At 36.5% G+C, this 20098-nt stretch overlaps 1 protein-coding gene across 1 annotated transcript in view; it reads left to right on the forward strand.

The window, feature by feature from the left end:
* The window catches only part of SLC9A9 (solute carrier family 9 member A9), a 217796-nt gene that overhangs the window by 158226 nt on the left and 39472 nt on the right, over window positions 1–20098 (forward strand). The window contains 1 exon segment of the mRNA XM_032193572.1: window positions 311–390. Within this exon segment, the coding sequence (XP_032049463.1) occupies window positions 311–390 (80 nt within the window).

Genomic DNA, 20098 nt, shown 5'->3' on the forward strand with positions numbered 1-20098 from the left:
ATTCTATTGATCTTAGAATATAGTGCTTCTCAGCTGCTTAATAAAATTGGAGTCATTAATAAAACTAAAAGCTGCACTCTTCTAGTGAGTATATAACTATGAGAAATGTGCTATATGAGCCCATTGACTCATGAACCCATTCACAGAGATGACATTCCTACACGAAAGAGGCTTTTTAAATTAAAAGAGAAAAAAAAAATCAGTTAATTGTTATTCAGTTTGACATGTATTTTTAATATTAGAACTTCATATTTTATTTATGACATACATGTAAAAATGCTTTCCACTTTTTTATTTATTCGTTTTGCAGAGTCCATCTAAATTGGATAAAAATACAACCAAAACCGAGAGTGCATGGCTGTTCAGAGTATGGTATGCCTTTGATCACAGGTATCCTTTTTTGTTATAAGCCACAGATGATAGTTTCATTACAACTAGCACCTTCAAAATACTCAAAAGAAAAAAAAAAAAAGTATGTTCAGAAACACGTTAAACATTTCTGAACACATTAAAAGAAATTACACTTTTGTAAGGAGAAGAATTCTTCAAAGTTCAAATACACAGAAGTTGCAGAGAAGCAGGGCAGTGTAGTGGTGAGGCTACAGCAGCGAGAACTCTGTGCGATCAGGGGAATCAGAGATCAGAGGATCAGAGAACCTCTGCCCTACAGCAGTATCTAGTCAATAGGTTTAAACAAATTAACCTTTTTAAATCACAGGAGAAACCTAAGCCAGTTAAAAATCAGATCTGGCATAAATTCTGTGTTTGGGAAACCAAGAGTTTATATACACTGAAGTAGCCCAGTGGGTTCTGAACTTTTATATCCTCAGAGCGATAGCTACCCAAGAAAAAGCAGAAATAAGAAAACACTGGTTTACCCACACCTCTTAGAAACTGCAGAGAACAATGCACCCATTGTGAAGATGTAGCTCTCAGGATTTCCCTGGAGCTCATACTTCATATTCCTTAGATTTCTGAGCTTTTGTGCTTCCATTCACATTCCTACTAAGACAAAATACTTGCAGCTACATCTTCCCAAAGCAAAGGTAGAGCATACACTCTGTGACACCCATGCTGTCACTACTGCCGGTGGCAAAGAGATATTAAAGCTATGATTCTAATTTGTCATTTTAATCTGACTCTGGAGAGGCTTTGCGTAGATATCAGTGAGATCCCATGATTAACAATCATGCCCTAAGTCTTTAACAGAAAACACAATGAATATAATAGAAGTCCTCCTGTTAAGTTCTACACATACATGCAAAGCTCTACCAGTAGTCTCCATTATTCAGTAACACATCTATTAATTATTCCATTGCCCTTCACTACTCATTAGAAATTAACATTCCAACTACATGCATGTTTTTTTCTGATATGAGCTACAGCAAATTAGCATGAAATATTTCAGCAGATAAAATGCTACTCTTGGGGAATATAGCTTCCTAAGAGGAGTTCAAGTGAAGTCATCCTTCAAAGAGACTTCTGATGGAAAAAAAAAAAAAAAAAAAAAGGAAAAAAACATTTTCTTGATTAAAAATGAATGCATTGACTACCAGAGCAGTTTTAAGGGCCAAAACATGCTTAGAATTAAAATGTTTCCCTAGGATAATTATTTAAGGATACTTAGAAATAGTAGGTAAATGCAGTATGAAGTGGAAAATGTTTAAAAATTAATGCTGAGTACAAGCATAACTGGTTTAAATACCACCCAGTCCCACTTCTTTTTCAGAAGGAATAGCCTGTGGTTGTGTATTAGCAGCTGTAAGTTGAAAGGGACAGGTGAACAGGGAAAAAATAAGTAAATTTTTGTGCTCTGAAATGGAAAAAGGAGAGAGAGAAAACAATGAGAGAGAGAAAACATGTCCAAGAAAGGCAAGAACTAGACAAAAGTATGAAAAAAGAATGAAAGAGACAACGCGGGTAGAGCTAGAAAACAAGGGATAGAGACAGAAGGAAAAGACAGAAATCAGTATGAAATAGTTGGACATCATTACATGCAAAGCAAAAACACTGTAGAATTCATTCACCAGAAGTGAAAACAAAGGTTGTCTTTTTTACTGTATTCTCAGATGTTTTCTGTATAGTACAGATCTTGAAACAGGGTTTCTGATGCTTTACTCTAGAAAATCTGGTTTCTAAGTCTTTTGCACTTTAGGCAAATATCATAAAAGTGTTTGTGTTTTCTTTTAAAGACTCTTAAAAAGAGTACATTATTTTCAATCTCTTCAAGTCATAATCTTCCTTCAGAATGTAGATTTTCAGAAATTATTGCCATGCCAATGTCCTGAAATATATTTTCATTACAAACAGTACATCCATATTTTATTAATACCAAAAATGTATGTCCATATACATTAACAGTTCAACTCACTAATGCTGTGACTTGCAGCACTGAGCATTTATTTATTCATTGTATTTCTGAAATACATTATTTTCAGGGAGACAGAAATTATCCACCCAAACTTTCTAGGTTTGCTTTTCTCTGCCTAACGCTACAAAGCTGTGCTGCTAAATTTAAAACAAGAAATTGTCATGTAGAACAGTATTTATGCCTAGTGCAAGATTGTACAGAGGATTATGATAAAGTTTCCAAAGAAAACATACTGAAAAATAACAATCTTTTTGGTTATATACTTCAAAAGTATACATGACTGCAACATTTCTATATTTCACCATTTGCTTTTAAGCATTAACACAAATATTCTCATTCTTCTGGCAATAACACCTTTTACATGCCTGTTCATTTCATAGGCAAAAAGCTAAAGGGAAGGAACAACACTTGAAGAAGTCAAAAAGATGTGTATTAGACAACGGGAAAGGGCCCAATTAGGGTAGAACTGTACAAAAAAAAAAAAAAAAAAAAAAAAGACTGAGAATCAGATTTTATTTTTGTTCTTAATGAAAAATTAGAAGTCCATCTGACTCCTAATGCGGAGTCAGATGGATTCAATATGGGTTGTTTTCTTTTTGAAATAGGTATTGACACCTAAGAATAACATACGGTTCTCTAAAATCTATGCTAAGAAATGTTAATAATGGAATAACAAAAATGAAGATGACATCATTTAAGTCATGATAAGTGAGGATGCTGATCCAAGATAACATCTTGGATATTCATTTCAGTATTTTAAACAATTACAATATAAAACAAAATACTTGATATCTGACAGTGGGTAAATTCCAGTGAATTTATTTCAGCTTCATTGTTTTTACAGCCTTTTGGTACATTACCATTTGAAGCTGTGGTATACTCCTAAAGCCTACTGGAGATGTGAGGAAGGAAAAAAGTTTTAAGAATGTATTTGGGGGGAAAAAAACAGCTCTATGAGCATGTCTTTGCCCGTGTTGATGGGGTTTTGTGGTTGTTGTTTTTTCTCCAAAGCAGATGTAGCCAAGTTTAGCTAATGAGTAAGTAGGTAGAAATTTTGTCCTGCAAGGACAAGAACCTGTGTACCTAAGAGCAGAGCTCAAACAAATGGTGAGCAAAGTTGTCCAGTCCCACACATCCCACAAAATTTTAGCTTTGCTCCCAGCTAGTAGCAATTTGCTTTTAACTCTTCTCAGTCTTTACTTGCTTACTCCAGCCAGGTTTTATGTAAGAGTATCACTGTTTCTTGTTGCCTAATCCCAAGACATTGTATGCCTGTCTAGAGTTGGAATTCTCGTATACATAGGCCTGTATTCCCAGTCACAATCTATTGCTTAAAATCAAAGTAAAATGAAGCTAAGCATGTCTTGCAAAGAGTCTTTACCTGCTTTTCCAGCTCCTTAAGATTAATCTCCTGCAATAATTTCTAGTTTAATATAATAATACACAAGGCTTTGCATCCACTAAGGCTTCTTGCTCTCTCTGTATTCATACAATACTGACTGCCTTGTGTGGGGTTATTTTTGCTCTCACTGGCTGTTCTGTAGCATCAGTCAGGAAGATGACTGCACTGTTCTGCTTCTTACACTGTGTACTGAGAGGAGAAGGTATTTGGGACACAAAAATGCAGAAATAACTGAAACTGAAGATAAAAAAGGGAACATAACATATCTGCTAAGATGTCTACATCCATAAATGCTCATGATCTTCATAAGGAGAAGCCTACATTATGTAGCAGGAAAAGTACATTTATAAGGTGAGCTTACTCTTCAATACCACAGGCTCAAATTTATATTGAGAAAAGAATAGTTACTTTGTAATATGAAAACATGCAAAATTATGATAGAGGAAAGTGAGAAGAGAAGGAAGAGAGAGGATGGCTTTACATTCATGGTAAGTTCCTTTTAATACTTAGTAAGTGTTAAAATGAAAAAAAAAAAGATATACCTTGTGCCCAACTACAGCCAAGTCTAATCCTTCTTTCTCTGACAGTGGAGCAAGATGGGATTGCGTGATGTGGCCAAGACCAAACAACCAAAGTTCTAGGGCTACCTATCTTTGGTAGACATGAGGGCTGAGAACTGGTAGGATAGTTCTTGTCAGATGGCAAGCACTATAGGTGTTAATGGTGACAGACCTGCATCCTTCATATCTCTCCAAGTTGGCAAGTCCTCCTAGGAATATTGCTGTCTGACTTCCACTGAGCTGTGATTTTTGGTGCCCTCACATGCACACTGTCACAAATAGTAGCAGGAGGAGAGGTTTCTCCTCCTTTACACATTTCTTTTCAATTTGAGGAACTAACATTCAGTTACCCTAAATAGAAGCAGGAGTCTGGGACTGTGAGAGCCAATTCTCCATAAAGCAACTTCTAAAAGCATTTCTATTTGAACTGCAGTTATCCATCATTCAGATGCATTCCTTTCAGTTTAAAAAAAGGTTGTTTGTGTCCCTTGCACTTACCTGAAATCAATCAGCCAAAAGGAATTGTATTATTTGAAGACTCCAGTTTATCCTCCTTAACTTATCAGGGCACCTATCATTTTATTTCTCTTGTGCTTTGTACATAGATAAAACAGACATAATGGCTGCCTATAAAGTAAGATAAGTACTATTCTGTGCCTGTGAGAAAATGGGAAAGCTACTAAAAGCAAAAGTCCATTCCAGGGTGAGCTGACAATCAAAGAAAAATTCAGCATTTTGTGGCCTTCAGCTGAGTTTTCCTTAAGAGATGACTTGCTACTGACCTATCAGAGATAGATGTCTTTGGAAAGAAAAGACAAGAGGCAGTAAGCCTCTTGTGCATGTGCACACCATTTTCATTCACTTGCTAGAGAAGGAAAGTTTTCTTAATTACCAATATTCTGATTTGGTAATATTTATCACTTCAGTGACAAGAGTAAAATAGTACTCAGTGTCCTAGCTTTGGACCAAGATCTTATTTTGTTAGAGAGCTTCCAAACTGAGTAAAGGTAACTCTATATTAGAGACTTCAGTTTTGTTATGAACCAAAAAAGCAACAGATAAGGCAATGAAAGCAAATTCAAGTAGCTCACACAAACAGTAATGTAGAATTCGCTGCTAGCAAAAGGTAGGATCCACAGCAGAGAAGTGCTAATCTAGCACAAGGATTGGGTTTTGCAGGTGTTACGAGTAGATCATAATAAAATCTTAGAGGAAAGCAAAAATACCAGTCAACGGATTGGAGTGGACATCATTACATGAGACATCATTACATAAGCATGACACAAGAGCAGTTGACTATCATAAAGCTCTGTCAAGCACTGCAAACTTGAGAAGGACAAAGTCCCCAAAAGACATTTTACTCCTAGCACTAATTGCCTAAACTTGGTTCAAACCTCATTCAAACAACACATTTGAAAGCTTGAGATTTATGAAAACTCATTGTTCTTTTTACCGCACAGATAATCAGTACATGTATATCTGATTTGGTGCCATTACCTGACCCTTTCCAAGGACGCAAGATTGTTGAAACTCTGCAAATTAACCTAATAAGTAAACATGGCTAATGATTAGCCAGAATAATAAGTGACCTCAGTTTGTCTTTCATTCAGAGAAGGAAAACTGAATAAACAATTCTTAAACAATCCACATTGATTATGCAAGTAAAATTCTCATTTGGGAAGTTTGTCTCACATCAGTTCCTTGAAAGTGTCTTTCCTGTCCAGGTATTTTTTACAAGAAAATGTTATTAAAAATGAGTTAAATAAGTAGTAAAAACGACAAAGTTTTAAATGAAAAAAAAAAAAACAAAACAAAAAAACAAAACAAAACAAAACAAAAACAAACAAACAAACAAAAAATGGTCCTTTTACAGGACCGTTATTATTTGACTTATGCTACTTTTCACCATTCTGTTGCATAAAGACTTATGTAAAGATTTGTGATAGTTTCTTGTTTTTAATGCACAGCATAAGTCTTTGAACTCACCCTTTCCCCACCATGATTCTGAAGGAAGACAGGAGCTGCAGGATCTTTGGTTCCACAAAATACAATCAAAAGGAAATAAAGTTTGAATTTTTTGCTATTTAGATTTTTCATTCTGACTCAATACATTGTGGAAAGATCTATTTACATGTTTAGAGCTGAAAAAAATAGCAAAGAAAAAAATAGAAGAAAAACTGACAATCGAAGACAACAGAAAGGTTGGATTCTTTTTCATAGTCTAATTTTATTTTAAAGTCATTCTGAGAGTGAACTTTTTCTTTTTCTCTTTTTTTCCTCTGCAAAGGCTTTACTCTTCACTTCACTGGTAGCTAAGCTATTATATAAGATTTCTTTAATGTCTTCATATTATGCAGCATTTTTGCCTTTAAAGGAAGGAATAGGGAAACATTTATAGGATTAGATAGGAAACTTTATAGGATTTCAAAAATCAACATTCAAAATAATGCTTAAATAGTGCAGGCATGATACTAGTGGAAAAGGTGAGCATATCATTTCTACTGCGAGCTAAAAAAAGGCAAACTGCTTCAGTGTGAAAAGAGGTTCACAATGAAGTCCAAAAAAACATTCTATAAGCTGTTACTGAATCCATGTTGCTGTCCTTCGGAGACATGCAGAGCCAGGTTCTATTTTCTGTACTTGGCATTGAACGGTCATTGATTTTTATAGGAGTTTTGTTTGGTATCTAAAGCAGAGCCTGGCTTACAGATTATTCTAGACAATTTAGTGTAGAATCACCAGTTTTTTACATTTAACATCCTGGCTTATTTGATGTAGCTTACATTTTGTTTGTGCTGTTCTTTCAATTTCTGATGACAAAAAGAATGTTTCATTGAGGCTACCAACCCCAATATAACTGCATGGGTCTTTGTGCAACTATGCTACTTCCTTTCATGTAAACCTATACTAAACCATATTAAGATCTGCAATAGCTAGAAACTACAATCCTCATCCCTCAAGGAGTTCTAAGTTTTAAAAATAAAATTATTCATTAAAAAAATATGACATTTTATTTATATTTTTTTTTTTGGTACAAAACAACTCCAAAGCTTATTTTAAAAGTCAAAATGTTATTTTTTGGAATGTTTCTGAAACATTTCCAAGGTTCATCAACTGCATAGGATCTGGCAGCCCACCAAGTAGGTCAGAAAGTTAACAAAAATGTAGAGAAGTGGACAAAAATGTAGAGAAGTGGAACTGGAGACTCTGGAGTCTGCCTTTTGTGGGGCTCTCAGCAGAGGCTGTTAATGTGCCTTCCACATGGGTTGCTGGAGCCAGAGGAGTAAAGAGGAGAGGGACAGAAAACCCAGTAAAGTTCCAGTCTATCATGCTACTCACTGAATTGGACTTTTTGTTTTATTAATATTATCAGTGAATCAGTGATTTAGACAGAGATAACTCTATATATCTGATATCTGTAAGTTTTTGACTGGCTCTGCCTAATTTCCTGTTCTAGCAGCTAAATTTTAAGAAGCCCCTTTCTCTGCAAGCACCACCACCTGCTTCCTGCCCATCAGGGAGCCAACAGTGCCCCGGCCTAAGGAACCTTTGCCTAAACCCCAGAGCTGAGATATTTGAGTCATTCCTCCCAGATTTACCAAGGGCCGTTCTGAAGCTATTCAGCAGACTTTCAATCCCCACTACAAGCACATAGCACTTCATAAAACCAAGGCCTCAGTCAGGCAATCCAGCTCGCAAAACTACTTTCATTTTTCCATTAATGTTTTTTTCAGCTGCATTAAGCCACCACAGACAGCTGTTGCATGTTAAATCTAAACAGTATCAAGATTTATGTTTTTACCATGAGAGGAATATAAGCATATTTTGTACAGAATTACTATATTAATTGATATTGGTCAAGAGTCAAATGCTCTAGAATGGACAAAATTTACAACTAGAAAAATTCCTTCATTAAAAAAAAAAAAAAAAAAAAAAAAAAAAAAACACTTTCAGTTTCTGCAGCTTACTTCTGCCTGTACAACTGTAAGTTTCCATACCTATCCACTCAAATACAGAACTTGAAGGAGTTGATCCAAAGCCCATTGAAGTGAACACACTTACAGTTTATTGACCTGGACAAACTACTGCTCAGGCTACCTTAGCATTTGATAATTAATTGTATATTAATTATTATTCTATGTGACAATTTTTGATTCTGCTTTATTTTTCTCCACTTCTCCCTTTATTATTACAACATCCTGTAGCCTGAACATACAAAGCAGCAGAGGCCTATGCTTGTATTAGTCCACTTGAGAATGAAATTAGTTTGTTGGCTGACAATACTTAACAGTACCCAGGAGACCTAAATATGGAATATTTAGGTCTCAAACACTTATTCTATTCCTTTGTGTAATTAAAGATGCATTTCCTAACCTTTCATGACAGTATTTCTTGCATCTTGAAATAGCAGCTCCAGAAGATATATAAATATCTTCTGATATTTAGATATATAAATAAAAGAAATATATAAATATATAAATTTATATAAAGAAATATAAATAGGAATACCAGAAGTACCTGATGTAGACTTAATCAACCATACTTAGATTCTTCTTCTAAGACTCTTATTTTCTCTTCTAAGACTCTCATTTACAGCCTTGGATGCACAAAAGGTTACTTTGCATTACACCTAAAGTGTTTTCAAATGTTCTTCTGCATGCGTATCTTCCACTGTCTTCTGAGCCACTTAGCACATATCAGGATGCTTGGATGTGCACACAGCACATGCTGCATATGTAATACCATCTATAAATGGTACTTCTTTTGTAGCAGCAATTGTCACAGCAAGATGTTGCTAATTCTAACATTACCTAAGCAAGAAAGTGGTTGTACTTCCTCGTAAGGATTTGTCATTAATGTTAAATCACAGTGGTATTCTCATAAAAGCCATAAGACTATAAAGGAATTCAATATGATTAAGGTTATTACCAGGAATTCAAAGGGCACATTAATGATTTGCCATGTATTAGAAAGTATTGTTGAATTGAACTCTTTTATAGAAAGCTAATATCAAGATGCAAAGCCCTTAAACACTGGACAAATGTTCCAGTGGGTGTGGATCAGGCCCTCAATAGGCCTTATTCAGAGGCTTTGTAGCCTGGCATTCTTCCCACCTAGGAAGTGGCTGTAGATCAGGCACTGCTGGTAGTGGCTCCGATGGCTGAGTTGAGTGCAACTACTTTAGCATCCTCAAACACAGAACCAGCAATAAGGCTACAGCAAAAGTACAAATGTGTGAAGGGAAAAAATAAATAAATAAAAAATGCTTGCCTCTAATTTTAAGAAAACTCCAGCAATCAGTGATTCAAAATAATGCACTTCTTGGCAGCAGAAAAACTCAAGAGCCGTTTTCTATTTTCTGATATGGACATAGGTGCCTGATTCACCATTACATGTGCATCATCACACATTTAAATATATAGTGAATCAATATATTTGCGCGTCTCCTCAAGGGGACATAAAGGGAAGGTGAAGGGAATAAATCAGAAGAATGAAAATACTGTACAGGGCTGATTATAGGCTTGCATGAGGCATTGCATGTCTTGCATGTAGCAATACATTTCAGGAGCTCATTTTAGCTACTTTCACAGGATGCAAAAGTCCAAAGCAGGAGAGACAAATTTTGTCTTTCATCTTAACACTGCACTACAAGCTTCAAAAGTACAATCAAAGCCTGAGTATAGAGCCTAGAGGAATACAGCTTATTAATTCAGATAAATAAATTCATAAGTACAGACCTAGAACATTCCAGGGGACTGAGGGGTAGATATTAGTTGTTTTGGGGTTGGGTGTTTTTTTGTTTTTTTTTTTCTAGTTATCATAAACAGAGTCTAATTTGACCTACAAATAAAGAAAATCAGCCTCAGCTGGTTCTATTACCATAAAGAGAGCATCACAAGCACAAAACCTATTACTCTCCATTCTTAGTGGTAGAAGGGAAAAGGAACATGCTATGACTTACAGGGTTTGGTCTGTGACAGAGTGGAACAGACCAATTATTTTATTCTATGAACTTTGTTCTTTCTACTTTTAGAAAAAGGGACTGTTCCTAAAGATGGACAATAAAGGAGTAGCTGGCTGCACAGAACGTTTTCAGCTGCTCCTTTGTGGCTAGGCCACAACCAGTCATAGAAGTGCACAGAGCAAAGAAATAATAACAGATTGTAAAATAGTAGCTTTCAAATAGGGTATACAGTGTACGTAAAATATCATGAAAATAATACCAAAACTTTCTGTCTCCAGTCTTCTGGAGCTGCTATTTCAAGATGCAAGAAATACTGTCATGAAAGGTTAGGAAATGCATCTTTAATTACATAAAGGAATAGAATAAGTGTTTGGGACTGCTGAATTTAGTCAGATTTTTTTTTTTAACTTGTACCATTGCACCTGATGAAAACAGCTTCAACCTCTTAAATATATATTTAGAAGTTATTGTAAAGCATGCAATTTTTATGCAGATAATTTTTATAGATTTTTTTTCTTTTTTAATGTTTTCCATGTAATTATGTAGTAGGGACAAAGTCTACAAAAGGTAAAATCTCAAGTTATTTGAAGTTCCTAGGCAGCTGTGATGGACTTTGAGTAAAACACACCCTATAACATTTCTAACAACCAGACAGTGAAATAGTCAATCTTGTAAAATCAACCTGGTGATTTTTCTGAACTGATTCTTTATCTCATTATAGTACTTTAAATATTTAACTTCATATGCAGAAATAGAGAAAAACAGTTGAAAAATGAAACATTTGTCTACAATTCTTTGAAATGGGGAATTTCTTAATTCACTATCATCTTGAATTGTTTAACCAATGGTAAATTGTTATTTGTTTACAAAAGATCCAGCTATAAAAAATTATTGTTGGATCATTTCCTATACCATCATTAGGCAAACTTCTGCTCGGTACTACCTATTTTAAAGAAAAGTCCCTGCTCTTCCTTTGCAATGTCTATGAATAGTCCAAGAAGAGATTCCTTCTTCATTTCACTTTAGGTACGCTGCTGAGGACCTGCAGTCTGAACTCAGAGATGACTTGGTTGTAACATCAAGGCTAATAACCGCCAGCTTTAGGCCAGTCCATTAGTCATAGTTTACACCAGTAGGAGAGAACTTATCAAAGCATATAGTCTTCAAGCCTTTCAGTAGACATGCTTTTGGCTTCAATCTCATAAGAGCCTCAGTCACACCAGTAAAACAAAGCTTCCCTATTAATGTCTGCTCTTTTCCAAACTAGTAGGAAAGAAATTTCCTCCATTCTGTTTTAGAAAAAAAAAAAAAAAAAAAAAAAAGATGGGGGAAGCAGATTTTCCCACAGCTGTTACACTATCCTGCATAGCCTTGGACGTGAAGCTGCTTATGCTGTCTGATTCCCCGGTGGCCAGCTGTCGGGTGGAAAGGGGGAGCTCAGCCTTAGAGTATAGAAACCTGATTTACAATTTAACTATCAACAGAACATCTAACACCAGTTTGAATAATTTTGAAAGGTAATGATAATCCCTAATATTTTAAATATGCTTAAGATAAGAGTTGATAGACCCCTTTTTAATAGGGAAGCACAGAAATGGTTTTTACTCATAAAAAGCACAGCATGATTTATTCAAAGCTTGATTCTTCATTAAAGTTACAGAACTGTGCATGTCTCAAATGGTTAAGGTTTTAAAATTCTTTGTGGATTATTCACTGAAATTTGCATTGCTACACAGCACAAACTATTTTTGGATTCTGCATAAATAGAATATCAAATATAGAATTACATTATAATGAAATATACAATAATGCAAGTACTCAAAGTTCTTTTCATGTACTTCAGGCATCCAAAAGTTTCAAATGCATAAAACATGATTACACTTGCTGCACAAATGACTGCATAGCAGGTTCATTCACATTCAACTAAAACTCAGATTTGAAAACTTATATCTATGTGTATATATAAAGTATGCTAAGACATAGTTAAATACTGTTAATATTTTGCATCATGGCCAGAGGGAAAGTCGAGCAAATAAAGATGTGGTTGGCCTACAGGGCTTGGTCCTTCTAGCTAAACTAGAGGCTCATATTTTGTGATATGCAGAAAATGCTATTTATTAATGATCCATGAAAATGCATACAAAGCAGCCTTGGATCTGATAGTTCCACAGGTTGCTACCCAAATTTAAAGAAGCAATATATAGTTTTTATGTTTCCTTATCTGCCACTCAATTCAACAACACCTTACATTTTAAAATAAGGAAAGAATAAAAATAATGTGAAAAATACGTAAGTACAAAATACTTACATACTCCACATCAAATGTATGAATATTTTTCAACTCTGTCTTTTCCCCCACTTTCATTCTCAATTACATAATGGTGCAGCCTCAGCAGCTGTATTCATATAGAAACAGCACAGCCTCACTAGAGGCTGGTTGGTATCTTGCTTGCTAAGACAATTTTCTCAGGAAACAGCAAGAATTAATTCAACCCCTGTTGGTCCAAGAGGAACCAAAAATCCCAATTTTCACTTCTCAGATGAGTGCTTTAACACCTAAGCTACTATATTTTGTTTTGTTTTGTTTAAAAAAAAAAAGCCAGTAACTCACCTGGCAGCTGAGATTTTTTTGGTTCAGTTCACTGCTGTCTCAATGAGTTAGGGATGGTACAAGGACACCTAACTTGGCATGTCACTCTGGGAAATAAGGCATAAATGAAATATCTCCACAACCACCTCCAAACTGCAGTGATTCGGAGGTGTCTGCCTCTTTGATGTCTCTCTCCCCAGCCCAGATTGCTTCTTAGATTGCATAGGGATAGGATTAGGAACCTATAGAAATTTCTAGCTAAAAATGCAGATGTCTCGTGGTTTGTTCTTAAATCTGCTCATTTTACTGGATTATATATCTTCATTAATATATCTGTGAACATAGAGGAACATTGAAAATTACATTTTTATTGTAACTTTTTATATGGCAATAGATACACTCCTCATCTCTATATGTTTTGGTATAGGCTCTGTTGCTGCAGATTCAACAAGGCAACCATGTATTTATGGTGGCATCTTTACTTTTTCACTTAGGAGAGATAGATTTTTATTTATTTATTATTTTTCTTAAGTATAAAGATGTGACTGCTTACAAGTATGAATACAAAATGAGCATAATGTCTTAGACATTATTCATCGACATACCCATCCTTTGTACAGCACAGAACAATGATCTGTGACCTTTTCCAATAAGAATGGACTGATAACGTTTTCCTAACATCAGACGTGTCTGATCAAAATAATCAACCCTTGCACCAGATCTTCCCACACTCAGTCCAGACACGTAGTGTTCCTTCCAGAAATGCACAATACCTCTTTAGGGGTATTTACAGCAATATTCCTCTTACCAATCTGGCACAAACATAATGAATATCTGAGGTGTGATTCCATGCACAGAGTGTCAGGTCCAATCAATACAACTGAACAAAAATGCCTGCACCTTCTCCAGCAAGGAGACACATGCTCTCCCAGCCTCCACACACAAGGCAACTGCAATCTAACAGTCACACTCCATACAAGCAATAGCAAGGCTGAGCAAATGTCTCCTGAGTGCACACAGCAGGGAAAGACCAACTAAGTATGCTATGAGGTGCAGTGAAGAAGCTACAGCAAATAGCCAAGGATCAGAGGAGGCTGGAAGCTCAGGGCAAATGCAACACATGCTCACAGGCCTTCTCAGGAACTCCTCATAGCATGCAACATCTGGGAGCAGCTCCCAGGACCTTCACTAAAAGTGCACACTTCCCTAGGGCAGGGAATTCCCACAGGAGAAGCCTTAGCAAGACCTTTACACCCAAAAGCTCCCTCCTCAGGCTTGTGAAACAGACTGGGGAGATATGGTTATGAGCTTGTCACTACAGATAGACATTTTCTGCTCAAGTTTTCAGGGGTATATAAAAAGAAAATTCAGATTCTGCAGAGCAGTTCATCAACAGCAGAGCAAATAGCTATGACTCTGTTTATCACAAACAATAACAGAACAGAAATTAACATTAATAAACTAATGCTTCATCTGATTGTGTGTTTTTTGTTCTTTTTTTTTTATCTCATTTCTAATTAATTTTGACAGATTGAATTAAAATGCTTATTTGCTTTGCATTTCATGTGCATGGGGCCCTTCCTGAAAATTTCCTCTCATAAGGTTTTATGTTGTCAGCACCAGCCTTTGTGAGCCCTTTTTCTTTAGCACAGTGGAAGACTAAGTGCTTATTTCCATTTGTTAAATGTTTTTGATCTATTTTTGATCTTCCTGTTTCTCAAGAATTTTTCTGCTTTTTATTTTGTTTTCAGTTTTTAAATGTAGAAGCTTTACTTTGACTTGGATATTGATGCATAAGTTCCAAGTTTGGCTGTGGAGCCCCCTCACCATATTCCTTTAGAAAAGCCTTCCCATGTTACTTCCAGCTGCGACACCCAGGACCAGGCCTCCAATCTATCTTTGTACTTTCTGTCAAACGCAAGAAACATTTCTGAGGCATTTTGGCTGGAATTAACAAGAGAAGACTGATTTCCTAAGGTATGCGTTCCTGCTCCTGACAGAGTCAAGGAGACAGGCTGCTTCAGGAGAAAAATTACTTTTCTGGCATTCTGTTCTCCTTGTGATGTATGAACAGTTCTCATTAGCATTAATTTGGATTCTAGTTGCTTACTAGGGTGGGTGAAAGCTCCTCAGCAATTAAAATTTTTTACAGCTACTGTTTACAGATCTGCAGCCATCAAACAATGCTCGTGACTAATTCTAAAGAGCTACAATCTATCACACGCATTCAGGATATTATTGGATTCTTATGTTTCCCTACCCTATGTCTTAATACCTGCAGTTCTGATGACTGCTGCTAGAATGCACGTGTTTCAGGGAAATAAAAGCAAAAGAAAGGAGAATTTCTCGAGCAACAAATTCCACAGTAAATGACAGAGCTTGGAAGGTCACAGGGTATAATGATTCTGCACAGAATTTCAGCTAGTCCCCTTAGACCATGCATTAATTGCATTTGTAACAGTTGTGTTATCTAAGCATAGAGGTGACTTCTTTTCTTTATTCTGTTTGTCCTGACTATTTGATGTTCTATTGTAAAACTAGGGTTACACAAACTGTCATGAAAAGAGCATACAGGAAAAGTATAGAGATGAGTTACATGCAAAAAATAGCACGCATTCCCTGCCATCTTGTATTAGTGTCAATAAAACAACACACAACCCAATGAAAAAGTAAATCTAAAATAAGTCCCTTGGAATGAGTGGAATTGATATGACTCCTGACAGAATTTAGCTCTTGTTCCAAATGCTAAATCCAGCACAGATGGACTCAGTTACTCTGCATTAACACTGCTGTAACTGGGGGCAGAATTTTCCTTGGTGATTCCTTCCTCTTGTCTCACTTATGAAAACAGATGCAAGGGTGGCCTGCCTTGAAGAGTGCATGGTTCAGTGTACACTGCAGTGTTTATCAATAACTGTCACTATCTGGGAACAATAGCCAAGGTCACGCGTATCCTGCACTGACCAGTGGATGGGTAGATATCTGAGCCCCCCTGTACACAGGCTCTGCTCCTCTTTCACATGTAGGTGCTGAAATAACTATTCCTGTTCCCTTTTCACCAAATGGTTAAGGTTGGTAAGGACCTCCAGGGGCCATCTGGCCGAACCCCCATGCTCAAACAGGGGCATCTAGAGCAGGTTGCTCACAACCATGTCCAGGCTGCTTGTGAAAATCTCCAAGGAGGGAGACTCACAGCCTCTCTTTCACCCCAGGGACAACAGAAATCATAGAAACAAAGCTTAAGGGAGTTCTGGTACTGGAATGGTACTTGCAGTCAATTTCTACTACAGCCTGAGCTGCTTTACTGTGATCTGCTCTGAAAGCTGAAAGCAAGCCCAAGCTGAGCACAAGGAACCTGAGGGCACCAGGGCACCAGCACACACTGCCAGCCAGTCCACAAGAGGCTTGCAGAGCAGAGGCACAACCTGTTGGCATGCGTCATCTCACAGGGGAAGGACCAGCTTCAAGTTCTGCAGCCCAATTAAAGTGTTCTATGTGATCTAAGATGCTTTCACATACACAGAGTTGTTAACATAATATACATATGCTATTTATAAGATGTATGAACAGGCAGCACAGAAAACAGGCAATGTAAAGGAGTCAGACATATTAAGGAGAAGCACATCTCTTCAGAGTGTGTGTGTAAAAATTATGTAGTTAATGGGAATATAAGTAGAAACTTCATTCAGATTCAGTCTTCCCTTAAGATTCCAACATTATTAAATATATCATGAGAAAATGTAAGGGAAATTATTACTGACGTAGTAGGAAAAAAAAACAAGCAGCCTATATTTAAAGCTGTATTTGTTCAGTTATATCTTCTCTACTCACAGATAAGATGGCATTTTAAAATAATATATGACCCATTTTTTTCTGAAATGCCAAACCATGCTAATATACTGCAACCAGGAAGCTGCTAATACTCTTGGCTGCAAAGTTAACCTGCAAATTGCAAGCCAAAACCAACAAGTGTAGCAATACAAAGACAAGGTGATCCATTAACTGTGTGAAATAGGAACAGCCACCTTCTCAGCAGGAAGTTAACTCTAGAGGCTTGTTATTGTGATTTCAAAAGGAAAAAGAACATTGTTCAGTTGCAAGCAAACAGCTGATCATGATTTGTAAATCTGCTTTAAAGCCATGAATGATGAATCAAGCTCTGAACAATCATTAACCATCATTTCCCTGTTTTGTCCCTTCCCATGCTGCATTTACAGATTGGAAGTTAACCATTTCTACCCCAAACTCTGTTCTACCCCAACTCTGTTTGGGGTAGAGAGAACAGTTTCACTCTCCTGGTAAAGGAATATATTCACCCTTTTTCTTTAGCATCCTTATTTACTCACACTGACTAAGATTAATTATCTGAGTTTCTGAGTGTGTATCTAAAACACCTGCACCTTTATATGCTCAAAATTTCCTTCATTTCTGAGAAATGGGTTAGTGATATTTCTGTAGTCAGCACAACACTAGTCTTTTCATTGGATAGCCGAATTCCTTTCAAGACATTTGTTGAAAATGTATCTGCTTTTTCCCTCTATGATCTCATAAATCTTCAACTGCCATAACCATATACATTAATACCAACACAACAGTATAGCCAAAATTCTTTAGTGTTATTGATTTTGTTAGTGAATATTAAGAAGTTCATCTTTAGGTATTTCATTCCAATCCTCTGATTCTCAGTGAAGCACTGCATCTCTTCACTTCTCCAGTTCTTGCTCCTCTTCTGCCAGTATCCAGTTGCAATTGTGTAGTTTCCATACCTCTCTTTCTGTATTTTGTGTCCACCTGAGTTTGAAAGGGCCTTAAATCTGTAGCTCAGCTTTAAATTGGAATTTTCAATAGACTTGGATGTTTTCATGTTAGAGCTCTTAAATTTTCTCTCTGCTTTTTGATTATTTTTTTTTTCCAAAACAGACTATGGCTACTAGTAAATATGTTTTTCAGGATGCTGTTCTATTTTTAACAGATGACCTTCAGTTTAGCTAAAGAGCTAAAAAAAATATAGTAGCAAAAGACCAGACAAAAACCCAATCATTTGCTCCATTATCTCATAAGATCTCTCTGTGCATACCTCACATCCCTTACTGAGTAGTGCACACCCTTAATCTTACACCATGACTGTGACATTCTATGATAACTATTTATAGGTAGTACCAAAAGTACAGAAAACAGAAAAAAATTTCACTGTTCGGTGAGATGCACTTGTGGCATACACAACAAAAACAGGGAAAGCTCTAGTAAGTGTATGAAGGAAGACTACGTGTTCTCCATATGATGAAATTCTAGTCGACCTAAAGGAGTTTGGATATTGAAACAGCAGGCTTTGCTGGAAAGAGGTTAAAAAAAAATCATGGTCCACAGCACAAGTCAAAGGTCAAAGTTAGCAAGGCACAAAGTACAGTGCCTTTTAGATCTGCCTGTATTAGTAGACAAAAAGCTTTATTGTAAGTATGTGCATTTAAGCTCTCATTCTACTATCTATAAACACTTGCCTAGTATTTTGTAGGTGCAACAGGCTGCCAATAAGTACTCATCCTTTAGGAGCATAGTTGTAAAACCTATCATCTTTTCAGAACCCTTTGGGCCTAGAGTATCTAACCACAGGTCAGTTATTAAATTGCTGCCAGAACTGAGATTGCAACACAACCACTAGATACCATATGTAATGTTTTCAGCCTCTGTGAGACTGTTGTAACTATTGTCTACGAGCAATAATTTTTCTCCAAAAGGTCTGAAGGGACTCTCATAAAACTTGAATAGTTGAAACTTTGATAAACATCGTAAGTCATGTTTCCTTAATAGACCAATTTAAAATAAGTCTGTAAGATCCTTTCATTCTGGTCATCCTACAGCATCTTTGATCTAAATTTCTGCACGTTTAACATCACTTAAAAACAACCTGCATAAAAGAAACAGTATTCTAGTGACCTCCAACCTGTAAGTTCGAAGATCTCCATCATTCAACAAGTATTTCCATCGCATTATTTTTTTTATTGGAATCATCCATCTTCTCACTCAAACCATTAGTCCAATATTTTCAACAGACTTTCAAGATGCATCATGACTGGTTTTAAAGGCTACATGCAGACACGTTTTCCAGACACACAGTAGTATAATCTGTTTTTTAACCTTCTTACTATACGATAGTGTGATAAATGACATGAATGAGCTGTATACAAAAACCAAGTAAAACCTTTTTCATAAATATTAATCCAGCCATAGGCAATATAATAGAGCTCCAAACTGGGACATTTAAAAGCTCTCCATTTACTTTAGTAAGGTGATTTCCATAATTACACACAGGGTCTACCACCATTGTAATTATCCCTGTTCTTCCCCGCAAAGAGCCATTGCCATGTTTCAAAGTAACATGTAAGGGGAGCAACATAGGATCACATATTTAAGTGTAGCTCTCCACCTCCAGCCTGAAAATTGCAAGCTGGCAACCTTGTGATTCAGAATAACCTGCTGCGGTATTTTCTCTACCTGTCAGTACCTGGAGAAGTCTCAATGGCATAGAACAAAATACTTTTCTCAACCACTGGTTGCTTTGATACAGCAGGAACAGGGGAAGTGCTGCCACTGCTTCATTAGCAAATTGCCTCTCAGTAATCTGTGAAATACCAAAGTAGCTAAAATCCTCTTTAGCATTACTGTTTCATGGTGGTTTCTCCCACCCTACCCACCCCTCATTTTTCTCTCCCCAACCTCCACCCCAACATCCCCAACTTTTTTTTTTTGCAAAAGCACTGAGTTTTCTTCCATTTGCAAATCAGCACTTCTCCGTATAAATGTATTGAGTTTATGTTTTGTTTAGAGATTTTTAAAGATTTTGTTTTTCACAATTCAAGCACAAGTCTCTCAGGGTTCCTCATTCTTCACTGAGACCACCAGCATGACTGCTGCTTAGGAAACTACAAGTTGCAATACCAGCAGGCCATCAGTAACAGTCACTGGAGAAGGCAAATGGCTAAGCTTGTGTGAATGGAAACAGATTTTCTGATTTTCATAAGTATTTGATAATGTCCTGCCAATTAAATTTAACTTTCTCTTTATTCCTGATAGATGAGAGCATGCTCTGCATCTTACGTAACTTAAGGGCTATGGCAACTCTTGCATGCTTGCTCTACTTCTAGAAGTGCAGTGCCTATCCTGAGAACAGGGTACATTCCCTAACAGTCCTATCCTGGGTACGGGTGCATTC

Source organism: Aythya fuligula, chromosome 9, assembly GCF_009819795.1.
Source record: "Aythya fuligula isolate bAytFul2 chromosome 9, bAytFul2.pri, whole genome shotgun sequence".
Classification (NCBI taxonomy): domain Eukaryota; kingdom Metazoa; phylum Chordata; class Aves; order Anseriformes; family Anatidae; genus Aythya; species Aythya fuligula.